The 12748-nt window shown below is 40.4% G+C and overlaps 1 protein-coding gene across 2 annotated transcripts in view; it reads left to right on the forward strand.

Annotated features, from left to right (window-relative positions):
* LOC135208581 (interferon-related developmental regulator 1-like) overlaps window positions 1-12748 on the forward strand; it is a 50266-nt gene that overhangs the window by 33414 nt on the left and 4104 nt on the right. For both annotated transcript variants that reach the window (XM_064240924.1, XM_064240925.1), the window contains exons 2-7: window positions 292-375; window positions 6792-6921; window positions 7924-8077; window positions 8247-8429; window positions 9917-10038; window positions 11036-11190. In XM_064240924.1, coding sequence (XP_064096994.1) covers window positions 292-375; window positions 6792-6921; window positions 7924-8077; window positions 8247-8429; window positions 9917-10038; window positions 11036-11190 — 828 coding nt within the window. The remainder of the gene's footprint in view (window positions 1-291; window positions 376-6791; window positions 6922-7923; window positions 8078-8246; window positions 8430-9916; window positions 10039-11035; window positions 11191-12748) is intronic.

Raw genomic sequence — 12748 nt, forward strand, 5'->3', positions numbered from 1 at the left:
TTCACAATCATCATTTTTGTTTTTAACAGTTGTGCAATATATTAGTAATGAAAGAAATTAGATGTTTTATGAGTGTCTAGGAAATTTCTTTATAAATATGAAGGGAAAAAAATATATATAAGCATTTTTTAATTATGTACATAAATAATGGTTGTTCCCTGGCAATCACGGTAGAACACCTATTGTTAAATTAGCAGTGAAGCCAGGCTATTTTGACCATTTGTTATTTGGCTTAAATAATAATAATGTATATATCAGAACAAGAATTTGATTTACATTTTTATTTTGCAGGAGGTGGAGGTAATGCTGCTGATGAAGATGACAAGGCTAGCATTAACAGTGATCGTACAGAGTCAACTGTTCAGCTCAGTGATGGTAAGCAAAGTTTTTTATTGTAGTGTCTTACCGAAACAATTATAGAGCCGTGATTTCCACGAGCGGCAGGTATACTAAATTCAAATTTAGCGCGTCGGCGTCGCCAACACTGGTGTGATGACGTCATCTCCCTCCACTCGCGGGAGAACCAGGTACAACTGCCCAGGTGAATCCAACTTCTTTTCCTGGCCGGCGTCCGGTGAACATCGGTGGTCGGTGCGGTTGGATGACTTTGCTTCGCTTTTTTTCCTTGTGAAATTGATCTTCGGAATTGGTGAAGTACACTTTTTTTGGCGTTGTTGTTATTTTGCTTTTTATTTAGGCGTTGCCATGTCGGATTCTAGTCCGTCGGGAGTTAGGTTTTGCATCTCAGGATGTAAAACTAGATTATCCAAGTTAGAATATGATTCTCACACTAAATGTGTTAAGTGTAGGGGGACAGGTTTGTTCAGCAGATCGAACATGTAACGCGTGTAGTGATTGGACTGATTCTCAATGGAAGTTTTTTAGTTCATACTCGGAGAAATTAGCTAAAGACAGAATTAGAAAAGCAGCGCTTAGGGAAAGTAGACTTAGCTCCGCTTCGTCTTGCGATGCTTCTGTTCCTTCTGTTTCTCCTCAAATTGTTATGTCTCCTTTAACTACACCTCCTATTCCTCCTACTAATCCCGCTTCTCCGGCTTCCCGTGTAGTTTCTTCCGACACCATTGCCAGTCTGGAATCGAGGCTAGATCAGAAATTTTCGGTACTAGCGAATACGGTTTTGCAACTTGGTAATTCAGTTAAGACATTTTTTTGGAGAAAGCGGCTTTCAGGTAAGAGTGTAGTTGAGGGTGCGTCTGTCTGTCCTGACACGTCTCCTAGACAAAGGTCACTGTCCAGCTCCCCGCACCGGGGAGAAGACATACCGGAAGTCCCAGGGAGTCGCTCGGGATTTGCCCACAGACAGGCGCCTCTCTTGTTGAGCCTGTTGCGCCTCAACAGGGCTCGGTTAAGCGTTGGAAAGGTGTTGCGGTCAGACGCCTTTCGAATGATTCAAGCGATTCGTCTCCGGTCGCGCGGCAACTCTTGGCGGAGATCGCCCGTTTTCGCGTCCCTTAAAGAGGCGTTCAGGCGCCGATTCTTCGCCTCCTCCATCAAGCGGTATAAGGAGCCTGAGAGTAGGGTTGCGCCGCGGCCATTAGCGGCTCGTTCGTCGCCTCAATCTGTGCCTTTTTCGGCTCCATCTACTAGTAGAGATTGTGGTTTTAGCGCTGTAGCTAGCAGTTTCTAAGGGTGTTTCTTTAGGCGCTTTTTCGTCTGTTACGCCTGATGCGCCTGTTTCGCCTCGAATTTCGGCGGCTCCGAGCGAGGCGCAAGTAGTTTTCCGCCTCCTGCTGAACATTTAGGCTCTTCCAAGCCTACGTTAACTGTTTTTGATTCGTCTCTGGCGCCTTTGCGCAAGCATTAGAGATGTTAACCAACTGGTATGAATGAGTCCAAGGGTGGTTCGAAACCTTCAGATCCGGTTGTAGTTCCGTCTACTTCTTCGGCGGTATCGGAGAATGAAGAAGAAGTAGAGGAGGAGGATTCACATCACCTCTCGTGTTATTCACGTCTCCTTAGATTTCTTCTGGTATCTTATCCAGATTATTTTGGAGAAAGCGGGCCCCGCGCTCCCCAACTTCGACTTTTTTGATGAGAAGAAAACTTCAGACCCTCTCCTCCCAAACTTGTTCTATCTAAAGCGGTTAGACATTCGTTGAAAGAGACGGAGAAATGGATGTCTATGAAAAGAGACTTAGGGAAGGCTCTTTTTGCTTACCCTCCCTCTAAGTGCTTCGTAAGAGGTATAGGTTTTATGTAACTGGGGAAGGGGAAGCTCCTTCTCTGGGAGTTTCTGCCTCCTCCCAGGAGACTTCTAACCATTTGTTTAATCGACTCCTCTGAAGAATATCTGCTTTCGCCGCAGCGAAAGTTTTCTTTACAGCGCCTGAGTTGGACCACGTTGTAAAGAATCAATTTAAACTTTTGGAAGTCTTTAGCTTCCTTGATTGGACTATTGGCGCTTTAGCGGCCAAGATCGAAGACTGTCCTTCTCTTTCTCAGGAGTTAGCGGAGGATTGGATTGGTGTTCTGTCCTGTGCGGACAAATCCATTAGGGATGGATGTGATGAGTTAGCTTCGCTCATCGCCTTTGGTACCCTTAAGAAAAGGCAACTTTGGTGCTCCTTTGCTTCTAAAAGGGTTACGTCCCAACAGAAGTCTGCTCTCTTGTTTGCTCCTTTTGTGAAAGATAACCTCTTTCCAGACGATGTAGTGTTGTCAATTTCGTCTGCGCTAGATAAGAAATCTTACTTCGGATTTACTGGCCACAAGTCTACTAAGAGACCTAAAGCTCCTGTGGAGACTGTTCCTTCGGTTTCTCCTCTGACCCAAGCGCCTTTTCGAGGGAGAAAACCCAAGCGCTTCTTTCGGCCGAAGTCGAATTTGCGACCTCAGTCTAAGGCCTCGGCCAAGGTTAACAAACCTTCCAAATGAAAGCTCGGTTCTTCATGCACCAGTGGGAGCCAGGCTGGCGCTGTTTTGGGAGGAATGGGAAAACAGAGGAGCAGAAGCCTGGGTAGTGCAAGTACTCAAGTTCGGCCTATCGTATTCCTCTCGTTTCACCTCCCTCGCTCTCACCTGTGCCAATTCCATTCCAGGCATACTCTCCGGGCTCAGACAAATTTCTGGCGCTAGCCGCAGAAGTGGAAGCGCTTGTTCTCAAAGAAGCGATAGAACAGATAGAAGGGGATTTTCCTCCAGGCTTTTACAATCGCCTTTTTTGTAGTTCCCAAGTCATCAGGGGGTCTGGAGGCCGGTTTTGGATGTGAGCGCCCTGAACTTGCATGTCCAGAAAACAAAATTTCATATGGAGACCACTCGGTCGGTCTGGAGTCCATCAGACAGGGGATTGGATGGTCTCTCTGGACATGCAAGACGCTTATTTTCACATTCCGATACATCGCGAATCTCGGAAGTACCTGAGGTTCATGTTCGAAGGCAAGGTGTTTCAGTTTCGGGCGCTTTGCTTCGGACTAGCGACCGCTCCTCAAGTTTTCACCAGGGTTCATACCCCGATAGGAAGCTGGCTGCACATATTAGGAGTAAGAATCTCCCTCTATCTGGACGATTGGCTTCTCCGGTCGGAATCAGAGAGTCGGTGCATGAAGGACCTTGGAACAACTCTGGATCTTGCCAGAAAGTTAGGAATTCTGGTCAACAAACAGAAGTCCCAGTTGGTTCCATCTCAGAGCATCCTTTATTTGGGATGATTCTGAATGCTCAAGTTTTTCGGGCTTTTCTGTCCCCGAAGAGGGTTCAAGGCTGTCTGGAGACAGTTCAGGAGTTCTTGGACAAAAAGGTAAGTTCTGCCAATCAGTGGATGAGGCTCCTGGGCAAATTGACGTCAGTGGAGAAATTTGTGACGTTGGGAAGACTGCACATGAGACCTCTGCAGTTTTTCCTGAGAGCCTCTTGGTGCAGGAAAGACACAACCAGATCGATTTACCTTCCTGTCACAGATCAAATAAAAGAGGACCTAAGGTGGTGGCTCTCTCGAGCAAGGTTGGAAGAAGGGTTAGATTTACGACCCATCCTCCCGAACCTACAGTTCTTTTCCGACGCATCGAACACAGGTTGGGGAGCCCTACTGGGAAATCAACGGACTTCAGGAGCTTGGTCGGAGAAGGAGAAGAAGTTCCACATAATGTAAAGGAACTGTTAGCAATTTTCTTGGGGCTCAGACAGTTTCGGAGCTTAGTAGAAGGTCGAGTAAGTGGCAGTGCATTCCGACAACTCCACGCTCTCTCGTACGTGCGGAAACAGGGGGGGACTCAGTCTTTCTCTCTGTACGAAGTAGCCAAGGATCTCCTCCTGTGGTCAAACGAAGCGAAGGTTCAGCTAGTCCCGAGATTTGTTCCGGGAAAGATGAACGTCCTGGCGGACGAGTTAAGTCGTCAACAGCAAGTGTTACCTCTGGAGTGGACTTTGGACAACAAGATTTGTCAGAGACTTTGGCGCCTTTGGGGACGACCGTCAATAGACCTGTTCGCGACATCAAGGAACAACCGTCTTCCTCTCTTTTGTTCGCCATCCCAGATCCTCTAGCTTGTCGGTGGACGCAATGCTGTTGGATTGGTCGGGTCTGGAAGCTTATGCATTCCCTCCGTTCGGTCTAATAAGAGAGGTGCTGAACAAGGTTCATGTCGCACAGCAATGTAACGCTAACGTTAATCGCTCCCTTTTTGGCCCAGGAAAGAGTGGTTCCCGGACCTTCTCCATCAGTTGTTAGTAGACTTCCCCAGACTTCTTCCTCCAGAGAAGTGGCTTCTCAAACAACCTCACTTCAAGAGGTTCCACCAAAACTTGTCCGCTCTAGCTCTGACAGGGTTCAGACTGTCCGGAATCTTGTCAGAGCGAAAGGATTTTCAAGAAGAGCTGCAGAAGCTATCGCTCGTTGTAGGAGAGAGTCTTCTAACAAACTCTATCAAGGGAAGTGGAGAATCTTCAGAGAGTGGTGTAGAAGTGCTAAAGTCTCTACTTCTGCGACCTCTTTAACAGAAATAGCAGATTTTCTTCTATTTCTTAGGAACTCTAAGAAACTGGCTCCTTCGACGATCAGAGGATATAGAGCCATGCTCTCTTCGGTTTTTCGACATCGAGGTTTGGATATTTCCTCCAATTCAGATCTGTCGGACCTCATTAGGTCTTTCGAAACCACTAAGCTCCCGCAAGATACAGTGGCTTGGAACTTAGATGTGGTGCTTAAGTTCCTCATGGGGTGCCACCAGTTTTGAGCCTTTGAAGTCGGCTTCACTCAGGAACTTGACTAAGAAGGCACTCTTTCTTATTGCACTAGCTTCTGCTAAGCGTGTCAGCGAATTGCACGCTATAGACAAAAGAGTCGGTTTCTCTCAAGGCAATGCTGTATTTTCGGTATCTTTGACCTTTCTAGCCAAAAATGAGAATCCTTCTAATCCTGGCCGAGGAGTTTTGTGGTAAGGAACTTATCTGATTTGGTTGGACATGAGGAGGAGGAAAGGCTCTTATGTCCAGTCAGGGCTATTAAGCAGTATCTGTTTGCCACTAAGGGTATTAGAGGACAATCTTCTAAGCTCTGGACCTCGGTTCAAAATCCCTCTCGTCCTCTTTCTAAGAATGCTATATCGTTCTTTATTAGAGAGCTTATCAGGGAAGCTCACTCGCAGTCCGAGAACGACAATCTTTCCGTTCTGAGAGTTAAAGCTCACGAGGTTAGAGCAGTGGCAACTTCTTTAGCATTCAGAAGAATTTATCTTTAGCTTCGATTCTTCAGAGCACGTTCTGGAGATCGAATTCGGTTTTTGCGAGTCATTATCTCAAAGAGATAGAAACGGTTTTCGAGAATTGTAAAACGTTAGGTCCGGTGGCGGTTTCTGGCATGGTGTTGGGAGAAACGGCACAGGGGTCGTCACCTCTATGCTAACTTTTCACCTTGAATAGGTTGTCGAGTTCAAGGGAAGCTGGGGGTACTGAGTACCTGGGATACTCACCAGTCTGTTAGGTCAGATTTTACAATGGTTGGGTATATATGTTTTTAAATCTGGTGTTGGTGACCAAATGTTTTGTATGATTGAATTTCTGGTCTTAGCCCAGGGCAAGGGCAATCTTTGTTGTTACTATCCTCCGTCAGTCAGCCTTGACTCGCTTGAACTACGGAAGGATTCCACTCCTGTAGAGGCTAACTTTGGTCAAATTCCAATTCCTCTACAATAGTAAGAAGAGCACCGACCAGAGGCAGTAACAGTCTGCTGTAGCTCTCTTCTTACAAGGTAAGGTACAACAGACACCTTGAGTGTTTACTGGTATTGCAATAATGTAACCATTTAAAAATACTAGTGGTCCACTGAATCCCACCTTCCCATAAATGTGTAATCAGCTCTATAATTGTTCGGTAAGACACTACAATAAAAATGAAATTTTCATTATTAAATGAAGTTTTATTGTATACTTACCGAACAATTATGATTATACCCACCCTCCTCCCCTTAGGTGGACGGACGGGCTGGGCAGAAAGAATTGGATTCACCTGGGCAGTTGTACCTGGTTCTCCCGCGAGTGGAGGGAGATGACGTCATCACCACCAGTGTTGGCGACGCCGACGCGCTAAATTTTGAATTTAGTATCCTGCCGCTCGTGGAAATCACGGCTCTATAATTGTTCGGTAAGTATACAATAAAACTTCATTTTAATAATGAAAATTTCATTTTTGCAATGTTGGAAAAGCAATCATTTTCATGGTTTACATGAGTAGACTTTGCTAGTTGACTAACCTTGGGAAATCAGCTCAAAGTGATGTTTCATTTCTGTCTATAAGTAGACTTGTGACTCTTGATTTGAAAAATTTTTTTCAGGCGATGAAGGAATGTCCGAAATGGAAGCATATGAGCGGAAAGTACGCGAGGCAATGGATTTGGCTTTAGAGAAGTCCGTTCATACTCGAACCAATGCTCTTACAGCTCTTACAACTGCACTTCAAAAGAGGCTAGTATGAAGATGTACAAGTCCTTGGATTTAAAGTATTAATAGCTCATGAGATTTGATAAGGAAAGAATGTTTCTTTGCTTATTCTTGTGTAATCCAGTTTCAGTTGCTGTTTACACATTTGCTTTTATTTTTCTGTAGCTTGCAATATAAATTCTGTAGGGCACTTTAAAGCGTTAGCAAAGGTCTGCACCTCACCATTTTTAATCCATGCTCACAGTAAGACTAGAGAAGGGCTTGGTTAAAATTTACACCTTGCCTTGGATTAATTTGAGCTAAGAGTAAAACTGAAGTAGTTTGGACTGAAATATTTTTTGTGAATCATTTCAATAGTACTTTTCACAATAACTACTTCTGTAGATGCAATTTATTGTTGTTATGGTATTATGCCAAATCTTTTAAATAGTGCTTGGGTGTGGAGACATGAACTTTTAAGAACATGAACAAGACTATTTCAGATGTTGGTAAGTGCCTTTGGTGATTTTAAGAGTATATCTCTTCAGTAGTTAATTTGATTATTTGGCATTTTGTTAACATGAAATTATATTAACTTTATTTTGGGTGCCCAAAACTCCTTTGTGCTGACACATAAATGTTTGGCTTTAACATCAACGCACAAGCGTACGTATTTATATATTTTTTTTTATCCCTCAAACATCAACACACAAGCGTATGAATAATTTTTGTATCCCTTATTGTAAATTATTTGTACAGTAGTACTGGGTTTCGGTGTCATTTGGAAGCTAAGGAGTACTAGTGTATTTTGGATCATTGAAAATATATATATATATAATATATAAAAAATTATGCTGTGCAGTCAGAAAGATGTGTTGAAGTTTACAGGGAATTGAAATTTCATCCATTTGAGCAGTATTTGTTTTTCTTATTTTTTTTTTTATAGAGCTAATCATGCTGTCTCATTTTGTTATCCAGACCATTTTAATATTATGCTTTTTTTTTTTCTTTGCTTTTTTTTTTTATTAGTGATATTTCCTCTTACAGGGTTTTGTCACATTTCTTGCTGGATCATCACCAAACATTGTGTGACTTGATAGAACGCTCGTTGAGGAAAGGCCGTGGTCCAGAGCAGGTGGCAGCTGCCCGGCTTGCCTCCCTATTGGTTTTGAGCCTTTCTCATATGGTTGAAGCTGAGCAGGTAAATTCACTGTTGATTTTGCAGTGTTTTTAGTTTTTTCTGAGTCCTATAAAGATTAATGATATAAAAATGTTTATGATGATGTATTCTTATTGGACATTGATCTGTTAATGATAGGAACTTTATGGGTTTTTTCATCCATCTACTGCATGTTTGTTTACTTTTGCAGGTATACAAGACTTTGGCGCCCGTGTTGACAGTGGTTGTAACTGACCCTTCAGCATCTCTGAATGGACGACAAGAGGTTGCACTTACTCTGGCAATGACTGCTTTTTTGGCCTGTCATGATCTTGCAGATGTAACTGCTACTATGAACACCCTGCATGGTGTCTTTGCAGCTTCTCTTCCCAAGGTATGAGTTTTATTCCCTATTTATAAGGTGCAGGCTGCAGTAAAAAAAAAAAAAATGCTTGAAAAAGGAGAGGGAAGCAAAACTCTGGTCTCCAAGGCTGTAAAAGGAAGACTGGCATATCGCAGGGGTCCAAGCTTGGTCAAAGACCAAACATCCATCACATGTATGCAGAAGTTGCCAGATACCACGGATTTCTTGGTTTTACAATTTTTAATTGTTTTTACCGGTTTCCAGCTATAGCACTAGAAGATCTATCCTATTGTTAAGACCTCAGATTTGTTAGCTTTGAAAAATACAAATTGATTTAAAAATAAGTCATTTTTACATTGCATCAAACCAATCGTTATTCAGCAATGGGACCAACGGCTTTACGTGACTTCTGAACCATGTTGAGAGTGAACTTCTATCACCAGAAGTACTCATTTCTCACTCCTCAGTGGAATGTCCAAGAATTGAACTCGCGGCCACCAAGATGGCACGCCAACACCATACCAACCAGACCACTGAAGCGCTGTTTATTTCTCAAGGGGGATACCACTTGATGTTAGGCTTGTGGAGTACACCAGGTGGTAATAAATTTGTTCCCAAGTCCTTTCAGCTTGTGGTTGTTTTTTGTTTACTGATCTTTCCTATTCTTTCCCGTGTTGGTATACTCTTTCCTGGTTTCCACTCGTTTTCTTTGTTTCTTCCCACTTAATTTCCAACTTGAGAATAACTACCTTCAATTTTCACATCCCTTATAAGGATATAGCCTTCAAACAGTCATTAGTGGAGGGTTATGTATTTGTTATAAAGTATCACTTGATTCCCATTTTGAGATGCTCAATGAGCTTGCCTAGATTTTTGTTTAAATCACAGTGAAAGTTAGAGCAAGGTAAAACCAGGTTGATGGAGGTAACAAATGAAAAGTTAGTCAGAAAGCTGTGCAGCTAGGGTTAGTGGGTGGCTGCAAAGAGCTTTATTATTGGTAATAGGGGAATCTAGAAATGTGACTGGGCTGGTTGAACTACAGATGTATCTCTTCAGTCTCAACATCCACCATTTGGCATCATGACAGTTTGATAAGGCATTCATAGTATAGCTGTATTGATAGATACAGTTAATTTACAATGTAGGTGAAGTAGAAAGAAACAAATGAGTAATAAATATATATGATGAACACAACCTAAATACATGTAAAACTGAAGTCTAGGTACTCTTAGAATATTTTTCTGAAGCCTCTACCTTGACTTCCACATTCATTCAATAAAGTCAAGTTAGACAGCCAGGTAGGAAAGACCAAGAGACTTGAAAAGTAAAGGCAAGGCTCAAAGCTTGAAGGGGTATTACAGAGACCTTTAGTACAGTTCTTGCAATATTATTGTGTATTGGACAAACAGCAGTTTTGTAAATTCTTGTCTGGGCTCTTGTAATATCAAAGTAATAGGTTATAGCATATAAGGTAAGTGCGTTGTTATGGATATTTGTCATTTTAGATATTTTTTCAGGGTAATGGAGAACTGCCTAACCATGCACCAGCATTAACAGCTTTACATACATCTGCTCTCAATGGCTTCTGTCTCCTCATGTGCCTCCTGTCCCCTTCATCTGTATACACCATGGCTAATAAGTAAGTTTTTGTACATAAATTTAAAACTAGACAGTCAGTCATTCACTTCTTCATATTTATATTTACCATGTGTGGGGTGGAAATGGTTGGTATAGTAATGTATTGAGTATCAATAATTATTTGGGTATAAATTGTTTTCAAGTTGTTACTAATTTGACTAGGGAACTTATGTAATTTATGATAAAAGTAAAATGCATTAAACAATAATGATGTCAGTGAAATTGACTTTGAGTAATCAGATGAATTTTTAATTCTATATATATATATATATATATATATATATATATATATATATATATATATATATATATATATATATGTGTGTGTGTATATATATAAATATAAATAGATAGGAAGAGGAGAGGGTCATATTGAAGAAACAATTAGTTTGACAGGTATATATTTTGTACCTTTTCCTGCTGCATTCCCAACTTCTGCCACTCCTAATCCCCAGACCCCCCCCCCATCTTGTGGAAATAGTTTAGAATGTTTCAGGATGAAGCTGTTATATATGTATTTTAACTCTTTCCTCTTCCTTTTAGGGAATACTGTTTTCCTGTCAGGTCTTTCATCACTGACTATCATCTCAAAGTCTTGGAAAGTTATGTTATCATTTGTTTATTTTGCCAACATTGTTGGTTAATGGCATAGATTTAAAGCTAGTACATTTTTGCATAAAACATATTACTAGGACAAACATCCTCTACACTTCTTTACCTGACCTAACTGTTTTTCCTTGTGGCACCAAGCAGGCGGCTGCAGCAAACATTTTCTTTTCTCTTACAGGTGTAATACTCCACAGTTTGCTAGGAGTCTTATCTTACTACAACAGAAATGTGGAATAGTTTTCTTAGTGAAGTTATGAAATCTTATATCAAAATTTTTGTGAGGAGCAAATTAATTCCTGCTCTCGGGTAATGTCTCCTTTAACCCGGAGTATAATGAGATCAATGATTTGAATGTGCTTATTATATTTATCAATATTTGTATTTTCCAGACTTGTTCGAGAAATGTATGATCTCCTAGGATGCAGTGATGTAGATCTACGGATTCAGGCTGGAGAAGCAGTAGCTCTGCTTTATGAAGCAGCTCGTTTACATGATGAAGATTACTCTTGGAATCGTGAGGGGGAACTGTGTGCAGCTCTTAAAGGTAATAAAATATTTTAATTTTTTAAATTATATTTTTTCCCAAAACTATCCAGAATACTTTATGGTAATAGGCTGTGTATTGGTGCAGACATTCATATAGAAAAGTTGTACATAATTAAAATATATTTGTGTGCCAAGTTTGCAACCAAGAGATATCAAGTTTAGACTCAATGGAAATTTTATCAACTTTTGGCATTACCTGTTGTTAAATTGTTGAATTATTTTGAAAATTATTAAACCACATGTGACAGTAACAATGAGATAATACAGGCGGTCCCCGGGTTACGACGGGTCCGGTTTACGACGTTCCGAGGTTACGACGCTTCCGACGCTCCGAGTTAACGACGCTTTTAAAAAACGCATACTATGATAAGAATCCTTTATAGTTTACCACAGTATATTAATAAAAATAAGTTTTTGGTTAGATACAACAAAAATTTTGAGGTTATGATGATTTTCAACACTTTTTATGTCGCATTTTTTAAATTTTTTTAGTGACGCCTCATATGCGGAACTAGTTTCCGAGTGAATGAATACACTAGCTTTGGATGCGCAGTTTATAACACTCCAAAAGCGCAAATAATGAAAAATCATTGCTTGTTTCCAGTATACATAACTAACAAAACTAAGTTTCTGGTTAGATTACAACGCAAATTCCAAGGTTACGACGGTTTTTTATGCCTTTTAACGATACCTCATACCCAGAACTAGTTTCTGAGCGGAGGGCGCATAAATTAATTTACGCTATTAAACTGTATGGTAACCATAGTCAAGGATAAGGAACGCATTCTCAAACAGTATACATATCCTTTAATACAAAACAGCAAGATATCATTGAAACATTATTTCACTTAAAGAATCCATTTATACTCTACTTAGACTTGGATATAAAAACCATAGTTTCTCTCTCTCTCTGTATTTTCCGACGAAAATAATCACTAATTAGTGTATTTTGATGTTTATTTTCATGACTAAATACATTTTTATAATACAAAAATGATTTACTAATTTTCAAATATTAATTGTGATTAATACTGTATTAGTAAGTTTAATAAGTTGAAATGATATCACATAATAAAAATAATAATTCTCTCTCTCTCTCTCTACTACAAAGATGTATGTTTTTTTGTATGATAAATAAATGATTTACTATTTTCAAATAATATTATTTATACAGCAATAATATCAATTCATTAAAGAAAATACCATAGTGAATTAGCAAGATTTTAGCTTATAATTAAAAAATTATGGAAGAATAAAGGAAATCCCAGTCTTCTTCCAGTAACCTTTTCTCCAGATCCAGGTACTAAAACTGTCAGATATATCAAGTTCTGTGACAGCCTGGAGGGGGAAGAGCTGCAGTGTTGCAATCACGTGTTCCTGGTATTTCCCCCCCCCTTCTCTCTCTCTCATTTACCGAGACTCAAGATTATTTATGTACTTGTACTATTTGTTTTTAATACTTTCAAATAATAATAATAATAATAATAACTGTAATTACAAAATTCATATGTGATAGTATTTTAAAGAAATACAATACGTACTAATTATCCATGTCA

Source organism: Macrobrachium nipponense, chromosome 35 (genome assembly GCF_015104395.2).
Source record: "Macrobrachium nipponense isolate FS-2020 chromosome 35, ASM1510439v2, whole genome shotgun sequence".
Taxonomy (NCBI): domain Eukaryota; kingdom Metazoa; phylum Arthropoda; class Malacostraca; order Decapoda; family Palaemonidae; genus Macrobrachium; species Macrobrachium nipponense.